The sequence below is a fragment of the Aquila chrysaetos genome, chromosome 12 (genome assembly GCF_900496995.4).
Source record: "Aquila chrysaetos chrysaetos chromosome 12, bAquChr1.4, whole genome shotgun sequence".
NCBI classification, from domain to species: Eukaryota; Metazoa; Chordata; class Aves; order Accipitriformes; family Accipitridae; genus Aquila; species Aquila chrysaetos.
In genome coordinates, this window is record NC_044015.1 from 6,309,411 (window position 1) to 6,326,855 (window position 17,445).

Here is a 17,445-nt window from a genome sequence, read left to right on the forward strand (position 1 = left end):
ACACACAAACATTAAACAAGGCGGCAATCGCTATGAATGTGGTCACTGGCAACCAAACTCAACGGGGGCAGTTGGATCCACTCTGCTCATTGCAGGTTTGCTGCACACACTATGACAGTGTACAGATAAAATAAACACTGCACTAAGGCAACATAATACTCAAAATTCAACACAACCATTGGGAAAACATCATGATGCACCAGGAGGATTTAAACACCTTTAACAGTATTTAGCTGGTTTGCCACATTACACGTTGGAGTGCTGAGAAATGCTTTGCACAGGATACATAATTATTTCAATGGCCAAAAATTTCTGGGTGCAAAGTACACAGCAAGGAGGGATTTACATGACAGGATTTCAAAGATCATTTGTTTCATTCTGCTTCCTGGGAAAGGCTTTTTACTGAGGGCATGGGAAAAACGAAGGTGAGATTCAATGGTTGTGTCTCCTGGTTCTCTTCCTGTGATACAACAGCTAAGAAATGGAACAGGGACAGAAACTAACAGCTTATGGCAACTTATCAGAAATTAAGAGTTATTTTATCATCAGAATCCCATTCTGATACATCAAGGATGGGCATCACACACTCTGCAGCACCAGCCCCAAGCCACATTTTCAGTGCAGATTTCCTTTTTTCATGTTCTTTTTCTGCACTGGGAAGAGACATTTCTTAGACCTGAAGGGAACAACAAAAGTATCCATTGATTTAATTTCATTTTAAATCTTGATTTCAGAGCAATAAACCAATCCAAATAGAAAACAGTATAGGAAAGGAAGAAATACTCATATATAACTTTATGAGGAAATTTGAGAAGAAAAACTTTTTTTTTCCATAAAATCCAATTCTGCAGTAGTGATTTTTAGAAATACAAAAAACTGATGGTTATACAGCTTTTTCCTGCTAGAAGTTTCCCCTTCTTTTTTTCCACAGAAATATTATAGAAATACTGATTGACTTGTTTACTTCTTATTAATGAAAGTTATTTGAACTTTTATAGAATTGTTTTTAGTGTATGGCAGCTACTGAACAACTCTGTAATGGCCATAGCTTTGTGTCCCTTTGCTAACCTCCATCCTAGGTAAGGTACAAAATAAATATACTCTTGATATGGACTTCTGGAGGTCTCTAAACCAACTTCCCACTTGGAATAGGACTATCACCCTAGTCACTGTAGTAGGTACTGTGGATCTTTTTGCCAGCTTTAAAGAGCTACTGCCTATGGCTAACATGACAGTAATAAGGAAATAGAGTGCAGTAGGCAGGACAAAAGAAACCTCCTGAAGTTCAACAAGACAAAAATTCTGCCCCTGGGATGGGCTAACCCCATGCCAGACAGCCCATGCAGCTCCTTAATGCTCTCTGCCTTACTAGTCCATCCCCATGTTGGGAGGCAAACAGATCTAGGAAGAGGCACCAGGCCAAGGCTTGCTGCTTAGGTGGTATTTCCTTGTATCCTCCAGGGAAAAGAGGATTTCCCCTGCCCCACACAGAGGAAAACATGGAACATTTGAACAGCTGGACTAAACGGCTATGCGCTAGCGGAGGACGCGTACATACTTGACCATGATGAGGCTAAAGACCATAAGAACATTTTGATGGATACCTGGGAGGCCATTTGCGCTCCTAACTTTTTTTTCCCTAAAGCATCTAGATTTTTTATGGAAACCTTTTATGCAAGAACTAGTGACAGCTGTCCTGATCTGATGCATCAACCCCAAAATAAGATATAACAGTAGATTACTGCTTCTGCTCCACTGCAGTTAACCAGTGAGGTGAAAGTGAAAAAAGCAGTCCTTTAAAAATATCTGAGAAGATTGGAAGGTTCCCCTGGGCTAGAGCCAGGGGTTGTTTTGGACTTGCTCAGGAGCACCTGCTGGGAACAGGATGATTCCTAGGAGCTACTGGAGACCCATAGCACACCTCATCCCAAAGCTGCATCTCTCTCCAAGGAACTCTTTTACTGAAAGCAGTATGCAAAGGTGATGTAGAGAGTCAAGTCTGTCTTGGAGGTGATACTGAAGAGAAGGAATGTAGAGACTGACAACCCATGAATAAGCAAATTGTATTTAAACAGAAAAGCCTGAGATCAAAATTCAAAATACTGCATTTGCCTGAATACAGTTCCCACAAAAAGAAAAATACCACAGATTCATACCTAATATTATGCTTAAAGGCTAAAGAAGTTCAGGGCTTTGCATTTTCACTCATCATCGCTATTTTTCTGTTCCAGTAATTTTCTTCCACCTCCTACTACACAACAGCACTGGGCCTGTGAATGCTGGAAATCTGGGCTGCTGCAGTTAATTATGGTGAGTGAAAAGCTCTCTCTTATTTGATATGTATGATATGCAATCTTCATTCCCTTCTAAAACAGAAAAAAAAAATTAAAATAATTTGGGATACGTGGCAAGAGCTATGGAACTTGTTACCCGTGACCTGTGAGTATACAACTCAAGTGTGTCTTTCAGTTGGGGTATAGCTGGGGATCAAGGTTGTCCCTGTGTGCACAGCCAGTGCAGCTAAGTCATCAAGTCCCTAGGTGGTCCAGGAACTCCCCACTTAATCATCTGCACAGGTGAGATAATGAACTAATCTGAGACAAGGAACTGACTTGAAACTAGGCAATTGACTGAAAATCTTCACGAGAAAGTATTTGAGCAATTGGTGCAGGACGTCTCCAGGTGGGAATTTCGGTGTGCCCTGAAGACAACCTTCAGGCAGTACCTGTGCATAGACCAATTCCTGTGCTTAATGAGCCATCATCCTGGGTGGAGAATCCAGCCTTCCCTTCCAGAGACTCTGCCAGGGGCTTCCTGCTGCAAAACTGAGCAAGTTGTACATAGGTAAGATGCTTGTAAATAGTTGTTCCTGTAGATGCAGAAATGGTCACGTAGGACAGACCTTTAGTAAATATGTGAGATAGTTGGGAGATGCTTTGAATGTAATTAAGATAATCAATAGTGATAGATCATGCAGGTGTGGTACTAGTGGTAGAACCAATTCAGCAGAACAGCACTTTAGGGTCTCACCTGATTTAAATCCCCCCCATTAGAGCATTAGTCTGTGCCAAGACCAGTAATTTAGGTTTGGGTTGGGTTTTTTGTTTTAAGACAAATGCTGTGTCCATGTCTATGCAATGGATATAGTAATATAGAAGTCACACAACTTGTTCATTATGCTAATTTTGTTCTACTACACAGGTGTATGTTTAAATCTAGAATACTAGTTACTGTTTCAACTAATATAGGATGAGGTTTAGGATGAGCTTTGTGGCCAGACTGTATTTTACTATTTACTACCCTTTATTTAACACAAAACCAGTCTTTCTGGTTTTGAACCTTCTTTGTTTGAATGGAAGTAGCTGTCTCTTGATTCCCCAGCAACAGCCCAAAGAGAAAGGCTGTCTCGCTGCTGCAACTTTTTTTTTTTTTTTTTCCAAAGCCAGGCAACAGGAGAAATTTCTCAATTTTTGTCTTCCTGGCTGTATTTGCATATCTAAAAGTGATATGCAGGGCATACTGAAAACCATGGGCACAAAACCAGGGTGGAAACACACCTGTTTTCAGTTTGTACCATTCTTGGATACATCCATGACTTCCCCTGTAATTCAATAGAAATTTACTATTTTTTAAAAAGAGGGACTGTTAGTAACCACCTTCCTTCCCAAGCAATAGCACTACAACAGGCAACAGATTTGTCAAAACTGATTGTATCAGTACAACCATCACATCAGGGTTATAAAAGCAGGGAAAAGAGATGACTTGCATGGACTGCTTGGTGACGTGAAACACTGTTTCTTGTATTGAGTCTTGTGCATTAACCGAAAACTTGAAAAGCCATGGGGAAGTTTTAAGAATTTTGTGTGGAATCCAGCCCAAGATGGAAGCTGTGCACAGCGATCTTTTAAATCACAAAAGATATTTTATCGCATCCTGGTGCAAACAATAAAAAGAAGTAAACAACTGGATTTCAAATGTAAAGGTGATACAAAATAGCAAAATTCTGTTCAAAAATTAAGTATCTTTATTTTACAGTTTTAGAAAACTTTTACAGCTTTGGACTAAAACAGGTTAAAAGAAAGTAAATTCCAGTGTTTTTTGAAAGCAAAACAGAAGAAAAAAAAACCCACTGCAATTTCAGTTGACCGGTCATTTTCAATTTTGTTTTGTTTCAACGTATCTATGTATGCCTTAAATAGGCTTAATTACTCCATGGAAAATTCACTCTGCAGAAACCCTTCGGATATTTCTCATCTCTTGTCCTAAGATTCTGTTCCCCCCACAGTTAATTTTGAAGTACGATTTTTCCCATGTTACATCACAGAAGGAAGAAGCAAATCTACATTTGGTCACTGGAAATGCTATGTATTACAATGTATTTACAAATATAAAAATATATATATTATGATATGCTGTGCAATTGGATACAAGACTGTAATTCAGTCAGGGGAGGGCTGATATCAAAACCATGAAGAGCTATATAGACATAGGGTGGAAAGAACCCACCCAGACTGAATTGAAAATCTGATGCACGTATTACAATAAGACCTACAGTTTTGGAAAAACAGAAATGTTTACCAAAAAGGTCTTTTACTACTTGGAAGTGACATTGCTTTTTCTCTTGGTCTTCGCAATGGCTCTATCCTATTGTGAGCACAGGAAGATGCAAGTAAGGTGATATATTCAGTTGTTATTACTTGCAAAAAATAACAACAAAAAAATCTTGCTTGTACCATAGATATAAGATACTTATATCATAGATAAAAGTCACAAAATCACTGATTTATCTATCCTTGTAGATACCATGCGCCAATTTTGCAAGTCATCACCTAGCAAATACTACACTTTCTACAGTCTGTGTGAAAGGAGAGTTACCCTCTTCACACAAGGGTTTCTACAATTCAGCAATCCAGTGAACTAGAACTATGAAAACTAATAGTGTATATGATTAACTGACTAACTGACAAGGTAAATGAAATGCAAGATAAAAATCAGGAGAGGATATTCATTTTATCAGCATCCCTGACACAGCTGTTGATGACTAACTAGGTCCTTACAGAGAACTAAATCCCTCATTCTTTACATCCCAGCTGCACTTCATTTCCACAGCTTCAGTTTGTTTGGCAATAGTAGCCCCTGTGCAGGAAAAATACTTGAATTGAGTTTTCACACAAGTCTTCCTACATCGGCCAACTTTCTTAGCTGGTTTTTTTGAGTTGTTGTCTTTTGGTGGTTTGGTTGTGTGTTGATGTTTGGGTTGGTTTTGGTTTGGGTTTGGTTTTTTTTTGTTGTTGTTGTTGTTGGTTTTTTTTTTGTTTTGTTTTTTTTTTTAAATTAAGGGGCCAAACTGCATAGAAGATCTTAATAGCAAAAATATATCATAGGCTTTGGATCACAAGAAAATCCTTCCTTCAGCACCATATGAAATGAGCTTAAATTTTATTCCTCACGTGTACATATGCAGAGTTAAACGTATGCATTTGCAAGCGCTAAAATTAACAACCTTTAGAGTTTGCACTCTCCATAACACTAGCCTATATACTATTATTTGAACATTACAAAGTCCTTCCACAGACATCAGATATTTAAAACTGTTCTACTTATAATGTTACCTCCCAAGAATAAACTTCCTCACTAAAAGCAGCTACTATCAAGCATCCAAGAAACTAGCATTAAGCAAATAGGTATCTTAATAAAGTAACACTAGCATCATTCAAACGGGAATTGCACATTGCTAGGATGTTATTAGAGCCCCAGTTCCTCCAGCACTGGATGGAGAAACTGAAGGAACATGGTTAAAAATAATGAGCAGACCATCCATGGTCAGGGCTGTAAATCCTATTTTTCTTTAAACAGTTAGGTTTTGCTTTCATATGTTGCCAGACTGAAAGTACTGGAGCTCATATTTACTGTCAGTGACTTCTAGGATCAGAAAAGATTACTTTTTAGTGTTAAAAAGTGACACCCACCCTGTGATGAATGCAACACACAATCCAGGCATCAGGCTGGGCTATGGTGACCAGTTCCCAGTTGCACACTTTTCAGACAGCGCTAGAGTGCACTATGAAACAGAGATTTCTTTTTGCTCTCCCACAGCCTGTGCTGGCTCTATGAAAGTTTGAGAATCAAAAGGTTGTCGAAGAGGACAAGTGACAAAGCATGAGTTGAAGACAAACAGGCAATAGATGTTCACACCAGCACATGCAGACCATTGCCATTAACTGAAAATTAGAGAGAAATAAGGCTACCTTCCTAACACAGGCTTGCTGCCATGTTAGAGTCTGTGGTAACATCTGTGACACACTCAATTTTTTTAAGTCTCTACTGCCAGCTATGAAAAAACCAGATTCTGACCCAAACCATATTGAACTGCACCACTGCGGGTTTTTTTGGCAAGCTAAACCTGAACCACTGTTCTGAAGTTTTTGTTCAATGTGAAACGGAACAGTCAGAGCAGAATAATAAAAAAAAAGAAATGTACTGGTTTATTGCTGTGGAAAATTCATGCCAAGGATCATGCTCCTCCCAAAACATCATCATCTTCCTACCATCCCAGCCATTTAAAGCTTGGATCCGCAATGGAGAAGTGGCAGGTTTATGGCATTTTCCTGACTACAGCTATACCTTTAAGATGAAAAGAGCTATATCTAGCCTTAACAAACTTCCAGCTTAAGGAAAAAGTTATTGGATAGGAAACAGTATCAGCTATGACTCTTGTGTACAATCCAAAACTGAAGGGCTGGTCCCCTGGAAGGACCACTGAACTAACTGCACAGACTGAATAAGGTATTGCTGTTCATAAAGAGCATCACAGTCTCAGTACTGGAAATCTTTCAGTAGTTCATGACTATCAGGTGTTGTTTATCTGCTACTGCAAGGCACCCTACCAGCTCAAGTCACTAATTTTTTTTACGAGCTAGGATGAACTTGTTTACTTCGAGACCATGTCTCTGCATATTTTCAGCTAACCAACATTTACATTATACACCCAAAGAAAGTTCACAACATACAGTGCATGTGCATCAGCAGTAAGCAGTCCTCAACCTAAAATTTCTAGTCTACAGATCATCTCAAAGATTTCTCAGAGATAAACACCTGGATGAAATTTGCCATCTGGATCTAAACTTGCATGCTAACATGCAGGAAAATATTGTGAGAAACTTGATAAACTGTAATGCCGCTTTCAGCAAAGGAAGGTGGCTCCAAATTACGCCAGGAGCATGTGCACTTGTAACCCTTGGCTACCAACAGATCGACAACAGGACCAACAGTTGCAATATTCCCAACAGCTGCTGGGAAAACAGAACCGAAACTGAGCCACTGCATCACACGAAGTTAAGTCCTCTACTAGTTCCTGAATTTACAGATGACTCTGTGCACAATATACTAGTTCCCAATTGAAGAAAATCCAATTTAAGCACATTATTTATCATCTATCACTAACCTACAAATGGCAAAACCTCATCTTTACTCCACATAATTTGAATATTTACCTGCAAAACTGGAAGAGGAAAAGGTAAAGGTGAACCACTCACAGAAGAGCACATAATTGATAAATGCAGAAGATACAGAGGATCAGTGAAGAGACAATACTCTTGTGCCAGTGCCAAAGGAAGCTTCTGGTAGCACACAAGGCTGTCCTGTTCCAAAAACGTTCCAGGGTGCCAGAAACAGTCAATGCAATTCACCAAATCAAATGTACATTTAAAAAAAATAGAAAGAGCAGTAGAAAGCGCACTGCATCCATTTAACGTGTGCTTTGATGTTGTTTCTTTCCAGAGGATTTATCATCTTTAAATTAGCAAAACAAAACCAAAAGTCTTTGTAATACAAGATCTGAATTGTCAGTCACAATGCTTGCAAAACTCCATTACAGCACTCATAAAATGACTGCTACGTGATAAAGTTCATGCTATGATGGCATTAAATTATAAAAAGCCTGACCCTCAGACTACATGAGGACTAAAGCGGGCCAGGGCTTGTTCAGCGGCCCCTAACGCAAGTGGAATGACATGGCTCTTGTCTATGTGGTTAAATTCTTTACTCTCAGAACAAGAGAACAAGATGAGCTCAGCAATAGTATGCATTGGAAATAGCCCTACCCCAGAGAGGTTTACATATGCTTCCCATGGGTAACCACTTAAGTTGTTAGCCATTCTTAGAGATTTTTCTACCACCAGCCCCAAAATTCCCTTACTATAATTTAAGTCTATTAATTCTAATGCCACCCCTACTTGAAAAAGAAAAAAAAAATTTGTTTGTTTTTCCACTTTGCAGTAGCATTTCAGATTTTTCGATATTTGTCATATATGCCCTTAGGTCTTCTCTTTGTAGTAGTTGTTTTGGACATCTCTGGAGTAAATTCTTCCACTGGCATTCTTTTTCAGTGTCTCCTCATGCTTTCTGAGCCACCTTCACTTTTTTTCTTATCCTTTCCCTCTCCATCCTACCTAGCACCATTGGCCTAGAGCCTAAACTGAAAAGGCAAAGAGCTTGGTAGTGCAACTCTGTGCTTCACGTCCTGCCAGCCAGCTGGGAAGCCACACTCTAGATAAAATACCTGAAGATTAATCTTGCCTTGTTGCTGATGTTTTCTGGACCTCTGATCATAGTTCCTGTTCTCTTCTGGACTCTCTAATAATAATGTCCTAATTTTCCTGAAGATGCAGCCCTTACAGATTTTATTTTAAAAAGTCAGAGATTATATTTGTCATGGAAACAGGCACCATCTCTGCAGGCTTTGGACAAATATTTGGATCTGCTGGTATGTCTATATTTCAAGCACTTACTTGTGTCAATGTGATGCGTGTCAAGTGTCAATATGCACTAGTTGCACATTACTGCTTAGCCAGCTTATTTACCTATGAATGTACTACAAATAACATGTCAAACGATGAAAGCATATACAAAATACTGTTTTGTTAATTGATACTCCACAAAGTTGCCATTAAAAAGAAATATTACAGGGCTTTACATCCTAAACAGCCAGCGTAGTGCAAGAGACCAGAAATATATGCACTACCCAACCATGGGGCTAAAGAGAAGACAAGAACAAAACTGCAGGATCTTGCACAAAAATAGCAGCATGTAAGAATTTACTTCAAGGCAACACTGTTACTGAACACTTTTTTTTTTTTTTTTTTTTTTTTAATTGCCTAGCCAGGAAAAGTTCTACGAACTGTAGGGTGAGATATCCTGGAGATACTGAGCATATATATGGACCAGAGTATTGCATTTTGAAAGAGCTTTCAAAGCAAGAACCTACAGGAGAACATCAAGACTCACAAGGCATTCTTAACAAAAGGCATACTGAGAGCTACTGTAAGAAAAGAACAGCTTCTGAAGGAAAAGCTTGACTGATTATCTGAGATCAAGACATCCCATAAAGAGTTCAAGAAATTTGGTATGGTCAATATAAAAGAAGGAGGAAAAAAGAAATCAACAGTTTTCTAAATGAAGCTTTCTATTAGACATGTTAATAAACCTATTGGAAAATATGCTGTGCTGCAGATTTTGTGTCTTCTGGCATTTGTCCAAGTTTAGAGAAAACATTAAATATTTTCACAAGTATAATTCTTACATATGTGGATGTGCTCTTTTTTACTGCCACTGGTAAAAACAGAATATGTTTTTGAATATTTTTTTTCTGTTTCTTTTTTATATATTTCATTTAAAATGCTCTTCATTTGTGACAAGAAAAAAAACATCCCCAAAATTAAGAGGGTTTGAGATACTTCTCCCTTACTCATCACACTTAAAGTCTTTCAGGTTGCATTCTACCTTCAGCTGCATTTGTGCAGCCCTTCAGGAGGACGCATTCAAAACCAAACACTTGGTCCAACACACTGATATTTAGTAATTTCAGACCCCGAAAAGAATCTGATCCTCACTACTGTGATCCAAAGAGTTTTTTGGGTTGTGGGTTGTTTTTTTTTTTTTTTTTCCATTTTTTTTTTAGTGGGGTTGGTTATTGTTGTTTTGATTTTTGGTTTTGTTTGGTGTTTTGTTTTTTTTTTTACTAAAACAACTGCTTCCGCTGAACATATACAAATTTTCAGAAATAGAATCCTTATTATTGGTTTTTTAGATAGCTAGCTAATGGCTTAGTATGTGAAACATGTAAACAAGAAGCACATCAACATTACTTTTAACATTACTTTCATTACTTTGAGCATTTTAACTCAAGTTTGGTGTGGGATGTATATCTGCAATCATCAAATAAAATCAGAGTCAGCTACACTGAACATATCTTCACATTTTCCTATACAACATTAAGTTTTACATTAAGCTGGTCAGGGAGGTTTTTGAAAGACAAAAAGCCAGAGCCTTGGTTTTTGATGGAAGTGATTGAACTGCCCAAGATCAGGGTCCGAACAGTCACAGCCAAACTGGTGCACCAGGGTCACCTGATTTGTACAGTACTGGAATAGTCAAAGTATGTAACTCATTGCCAGTTTACATACTTTAACTGAAGATATTGCATTGAGTAGCTATTCGTTTTTTTTTTCCTGCATTGATCTTTGTAGTTTGGAGAAAAAAACCACACAAAACCAAACCACACCACACTTAAAAATAGAGGGAAAGCCTCCAGAAACATAAGGTGAAGCACGTGCTCCAAGCAGACCTATCTAGAATACAATGTGAGCAAAGCAACTGTTAAATGCCTACAAGTTAAGTGTTATGAATTCTTCCATTTTAATTGAGTTATAAACAATTTGAGAAATAAACTGTTTCCTAACCCACAACATGAGAACAAATGTTAAAATACACTTTCAAGTAGATGATAAAACTTAATGCTTCATCATCAGAAAGCTACTGGCTTTTAAGTATATACAAAGCTATTCTAAATAACATTATGACTGAAAGACAATCAAGGCAAAAAAACATAGAACTTTGAGTCAGTCTCCAAACTTGTTTTCTTGCTATTTGTCAAGTTCATTATTTAAACACAAGATTGTTTTCTTAATTTAATATACGTACTTATACAATGGCTTAAATTAAGGCATAATCCAGCTGGCTGAAGTTTTCAATAAAATGTCTCTGTTGCTTTTTATTAGTAGTAATTGGTTCTGATTACTGCTGGCAAAAGTAACATAGTCCATTAAAGAGGAGGTTAAAAAACAGTTCTCTTTAGTACTACTATCTTCCATTAGGGTGATTTGTAAATTAAAGGTAGTGCAGGCCTTTGGACTCAGGAAGCCTTTCAAGAAACTCACCATTAAATCAACTTACCAGACAGTGCTTGAGGCTTTAAGCAGAAGCTGGTAAAACTCTGAAGCCATAGTGTGGTTTTACAGAAAGCCTTTCACATTCTAGAGAAAGAATACCATCCACCCAATGTGAAACAGATTAAAACAGAAGTTATCATCGAAAAAGCACAGGGCAAACTTTTGGAAGACCTAGCCAAAAAGACAGTGGCTGAAATTTAAGAGACAGACAGACATTAAAAGAGAGAGCTTCAGAATTCAACTCAACATGCCAACTGGAGACTCTTAATTTAAAAGCATTGCCTCTGATCGCGTCACTGTGATGATACTTTTGTAAATGACATTTCAGGCTCTCAAATACTCTTAAGAGTATTTCTTCCGTGCAATTTGGAACCATATTCTAGGATCCTAGAATACTTCCATTTTCTATTTCAGTTTTAATGGGAAGTGTTTGAGGCTTTCTGGGATTGTCATTTAAGTGTAAAACAGACAACTTTGATAAAACCAAATGTTCTTAGATGGAATAAATAATATGCAAATCACATCATCCCTCTATGTGTACTAAAGTTGATACATAAAAGACTCAATCGTGTTATACAGGAAAACACACAATTTCAGGAATACTAAGTAAGACCAGCTGCACCCCAAAGAGTTTTAAATTCATACATTTAGTCCTCACAATGTCATGTAGCAAGGGGTGCAAAATAATAGACTAGATCACAGCCTCATTCCAGAACCTGACAGGCCATGCTTTGGCTCCTCTTGTGACAAAGACAAAACATGACTGAGGCAGTTGATTAGTTACTGAGCAGCAAGTAGCTTTAAACCACAACTGACTATAGCACCATATGTGCTCCCTTGGGAATGAAAACAGCAGATTACTTTCTTCAGAATTAGAAATCACAAGTATATTCCTTAAACGAATAACAAGTAGAAGCTCAAAACCACAAACATATGAACTTTTACTGCTTTACTTTGACATTTTCCCAATGAAAATACTGCCTATTAAGCTTAGCATAGTGCTACTACCTATTTTCTTACTTATTTGGCTTGTATTTTATTTCTAAAACATTAAACATTCTTAATATGCTTTTGCTTCCAGACAGTGTTGTGTGACAAACACTGTTTATCTTCAAAGACAGCCCCTAGAGTTCATATGAGTGCTTAGAAAGCTTCCTGTAGCTCTGTTCATCCTGCCTTTTAAACTAGACTAGTAGCCAACCCAGGTACCTGGAAGTAAAAACAAAGACAAAAAAGTTAAGAGATGCATTTAATGCACCACGGTAGTATAAATCCTTTCAGAGGCTGGTAATTTAACCATTCTCTGCATTTCCTGAATGTCAGTTTATACTAAAGCATTCCCTTGTATCAATGGCTTTGACAAGTAGGGAAAAGTAAAGTAAAAGGTGACAATAGGGAAAGTGCTAAAAAAACCTATGATGTTTCTCTCAACTAAGCATTGTAGCAGACTTGTTCAATGCTTTTCCTCCACATTAACCTACACTATGCTAAAGCAGCAAAATAGCCACACAAGCACAGAGTACTGTGTAAATAAACACTCTTAATACTACCCCGGTAAAATGAAAATGGAATGGTCAAAGGCATTCACTATTAAAATGATCATTGAAATCCATACATCAGAACCCTTGTAGAGCACCATATTTCAGAAAGATGTTTGAAGTGTATAGCTGTACCAAAGCTGGAGGCAGAACATTCATTGTTGGATTTGATGATCAGACTCCCAGTGAGGTTCCTCAGTGAATGCAAACACTACTAAACCAGTCCTAAATACATACTGGTTTTATATGGATATGTTTGTGAGGGGAAATAAGGAGTTCTTATCACATCATTTATTCCAGCTGTTTTTGCTCTCCATTGAGGCATTTGCTTTCAAGGTCATCCTTATTCTGACCAGCTGGTTCCTCGCTCTGCGTGACCGAAATCTCTGACTGGTCCATCTTTGTGTCAGTATCAGCCAGCTCCTCTGCAGCTGAGGTGGGGCCATGCAGCTCCTTCACATGGAGGGTAGGATTGGTCATTTGCTCTGTGTCTTGTTGAGAGGCTGGCACATTGCTCTCTTTGGGAAGCTCAGGGCAGCTGACAGGAGCTATCACCAAGGGAGGCTGAGGTAGGTCTTTCTGTAAATAGAAGATCACAGTCAGAATGATGGAAAGCAAGAACTACCATGTCCAGTTATTAGGAGTGATGGTCATGCAAGATGAAGATTAAAGGTCCACCATCTCTATTCTTCTCCAGTACGGGACACATGCATACATCCTGTCTGTGTTTTATAGTACACTAGGGGATTTTTCTTCCAGAAATGTGTTTAATTGCTTTCTGCCTGATTGTTCCTTGTCGATTTTAGATGTGCTCTGCTGATTACGCAGCAACAGGCAAACAGCACTTTGGCACTTCATCATTCTCTGGTTTTGCCCACCTTTACTATCAGTGTACAACAACTGGCAACTTTTCCATCACATTTCAGATGATCTCAAATATTTTTCCAACAATTAAATTCAGTTCTCTAGCGGAAAGTTGTGAAGGTTATCACAAATAGTTGAATAACAAAACTCACGGGGAGAACCTCTAGCTTGATAGATTTGCCCTTCAAGTAATTATTCAAATCTATAATCATGCATCATGATAGAAATTATTCCTTTTGGAACCAAATTGATTTCACTTCTACCACAGTGAAACAAAGTAATAATTTACTATATTGAGCTAGATTTCTAACTTCATAAGCTGTAGGCTATTGAAAAAATATGAAGAAAAATATTTTTAAGGATATATTTTATGTAATACTATAAAACATTACATTTTATATACTATTTTAATATTTTACCCATAATAAATAATAATACTTTCAACAGAGATCAAAAGAGTAAAATTATGGCAGAATCAAGAAGGACAGACAAGGTCTACTTTACTTTTCATTAGCCAGTTTAAGTGGCCATAGACATTAAAAAAAGAAAATGTTACTGAGGCAAAAAAGTATGTAAAAAAAGCAAACAAGCAAAACAAAAATCTTTGGTTTTGTTTGATAATACTGCAATATTTTACTCAACTTTAATTCTAGTTAGGTTTTTATAATATTAGTATTTCTTGAAGACACTCATATCAAACTGGTATTCACCGCAAAGCCGCTGCCCGTCCAGAACATTGCAAGCTCCTTTCTCCAAAGAGCCACAGCAAAGCTTGTGAGAAGAGTACAGGGCACCAAGTAGAGGAGAGCGGGCTGGCCCATCTGCATCAATGCCAAGGCAACAAAGGTCACAAGAAGGCCTATGCCATATGCTGGAAGGAAACAAAACGAGCAAAACCCAGTTATTCAGATACAGCTCTGCTCAAGAACAACTAAATAATTAGCTAGATGAGCATTCTAACAGGAACTTTTTTCAAGTAGTATGTAAAACAACATCTCCGGAATTTTTTCATGCTTCTTTAGACACAATGTATTATATACACAATGTAAGCTTGGAATAGTGCTTTACTTAGAGATACTACGGACTTTCTACCTATAATAACATGTTGTGAAAGTAGTGCGATCGGCCTAGTCCACACTGTGCAATTAAATCATTACCTTAAGCAGTTTGAGAAAGGCAAAACAAACAAGTGAAATATTGTGCTGCGTATTTACGAATTCAAATACAGACAATTATTTTGACCATTATAACATGTGCTTCTTGTTTTTTTGCAGGTTTTTTAGGGGTGCTGCAGGATAGTAAGAAACAGCCAAAGCCAAGCCAAACAACAATCCAGCTGTATGTTATAATTTGTTATTACTTTCTATTTAATTTCTGCATATATTCTGCAAAAATTATTACATCAAACAGAAGCAGCTAGGATCTCATAATGTAATTAATTTCAATTACTTTCAGAACAATGAAGCTAAAACCAACTGATTTTTATTCAGGAACCAGATGAAGAAGGATATTGAGGTGCTGGAGAGCGTCCAAAGAAGAGCAACGAAGCTGGTGAAGGGTCTACAGAACAAGATTTATGAGGAGCGGCTGAGGGAACTGGGGTCATTTAGCCTGGAGAAAAGGAAGCTTGGGAGAGTCCTCATCGCTCTCTACAACTACCTGAAAGGAGGTTGTAGCGAGGTGGGGGTCGGTCTCTTTTCCTTGGTAACAAGCGATAGGACAAGAGGAAACAGCCTCAAGTTGCACCAGGGGAGGTTTGGATTGGAAAAATTTCTTCACTGAAAGGTTCATCAAGCATTGGAACAGGCTGCCCAGGGAAGTGGCTGAGTCACCATCCCTGGAGGTGTTTAAAAGATACAGATGTGGTGCTTAGGGACATGGTTTAGTGGGGGACTTGTGTGACAGATGCACTCCCTGCCCCCCCTCCCCTTAACCAAACTAGCAGTAGTTTGGTACAGGCTCCAAAGGAGGTAAAGGCCTGAGCCGTAGCCAGGCAAGTCCTCTAGGAAATCCACAAAAGGAGCAGAGAGACACAGTGAGCACTGATCATGCAATTAACACATGAATAGCAGGTGGTTTTTCCAAGCCTCATTTATTGAGGAACAAAGAAAATTGTGGGTACAAGGAGTCTCGCGCATACCTCTCCCATGGTATGCAATTTGACTACGAGCCAACCAACTGCTTTATCCCATACATATGGCAGCCTAAGTGAGCCTTCTTTGAGCTCTCCCTGCTAGACAGCATGGCTACATGCTGGTGATCTCCCCTTGAGTTCAGACACCTCGTGGGGTTACTCCTCAAAGCAATGAGATCCTTTTACCAATGACAGATTGCTGGATGAGCCCACTTTGAGTTCTCCCTGGACATCAACTGGACTGCATGCCAGGCAACTCTCCCCTTGAGCAGGGACACCTCTCAGTGTTAGGAGATATTAGTTGTTTAGCTTAAATAAGTAAGTTTTAAAATAGAATGAACCACTTAAAGGTATAACATTGTGTGATTTAGTATGCTGTTTGCTTAGCTTTACTTAGCATGAGTAGCTAGATTTGCTGAAGCCTTAGGCCTCAAGCTGTAAACTTTCACCTAGATTTGCTGAACTTACTGAACTTGTACCTACTCAAGCAAAACAAGGTCTCCAGAGCCAGCGCAAACCAGGAGATAAGGAGGCTACAACTGTCAACAGCACCTGCAACCTGACAAGATAACAGCCTGTCTGGAGACAGTGAAGGAATCCAATAAGGGGTCAGAAGATCTCAGACCAGAATCACTATTGGAGTGTGAAGAATGCGTGAGGGGCAGGTGAATAGTCTGTAAGGGTATAATTGCCCAGGGATTTCTTTGTTCAGGTCCCACCCTGGAGGCACCCAGCTCAAGCCGATCCTGCTGCTGTACCACTCTATAAAATTATTTATTTTTTTAAAATTCGATGCTTGAGTCTGCTTCAGGAAACCTAGGGTTCTATGGAGCAAACTAACATCAGACTCCTGGATGGAAGGTGCTTCTTTAACATCAAGGTTTGAGATTACTTACTTGAGACTAAGAGACCCCTTATTTGCAACAGATTCTCGGTAAGTGACTGATAGCATGCTGAATGAATGTCTAATGAAATCCATGTAGCTAATTCCATTAGCCATAAACTGTTAACCAAGTCTGGGACTAAGTCTGGATCCAGCCGCACCTAGACTCCTCTCTGAAATGGAGTTTAGAAAGCAAGGGGGTCCACTCTGAACCTCATGACTCAATGGGAGGGTCTCCCTTACCTTTTTGCATCTCTGGTCTCTGTGTAAATCATCCTAAATCAATTCTAACTTGATTTTCCTTTGTATGTTTCTTCCATGTAGTAAGTAATAGTGAATCTTGCCATCAAATTCTGTTAAGTTGCACTTTTACAAATTTATGTTAAAATCACCTTTGTTAATACCTTTGACAGTGATTCTTTAAGTGATCTAAAACACTTGTCTGTGACAACTTGGTAGTGTTAGCTTTACAGTTGGACTTGATGATCTTAAGGGTCTTTTCCAACCTAAATGATTCTGTGATTAGAATACTTGATAACTTTTTGCAATTCTTCAAAAGTGTTTTTTTCAGGGCACATTATGTTATTACTGAGAGTTCCTTATATCTAGTTGAAATATTTCTTCTTGTGACTTAAGTCCATTGCCTCACATCTTATCCTTGTGCACCCGTAAGAAAAGTCTGTCTTTCTTCTCTGCATCCTCACATGAGGTAGCTGTGGACAACAACAGAATGTCCTCTTTGCCTTCTCTTCTTTTAAAATCATGTGCTCCAGCCCTCAGCCATCTTGATGGCCTCCA

At 38.5% G+C, this 17,445-nt stretch overlaps 1 protein-coding gene across 3 annotated transcripts in view; it reads right to left on the minus strand.

Moving 5' to 3' along the window:
* Positions 1-4,001: 4,001 nt before the first annotated feature.
* SPPL2B (signal peptide peptidase like 2B) overlaps positions 4,002-17,445 on the minus strand; it is a 35,550-nt gene continuing 22,106 nt past the window's right edge. The window contains exons 14-16 of one of the 3 annotated variants that reach the window (XR_005933646.1): positions 14,341-14,501; positions 12,844-13,345; positions 4,002-12,437 (exon numbers count right to left, since the gene is read on the minus strand). Coding sequence is in view for 2 of the 3 variants with exons in the window: in XM_030031962.2 (XP_029887822.1) it covers positions 13,058-13,345; positions 14,341-14,501 (449 nt within the window). In the remaining variant the exon portion in view is untranslated. Of the gene's footprint in view, positions 13,346-14,272; positions 14,502-17,445 lie in introns of all 3 variants that reach the window. The other 2 variants (XM_030031962.2, XM_030031963.2) reach the window with 2 other exon arrangements.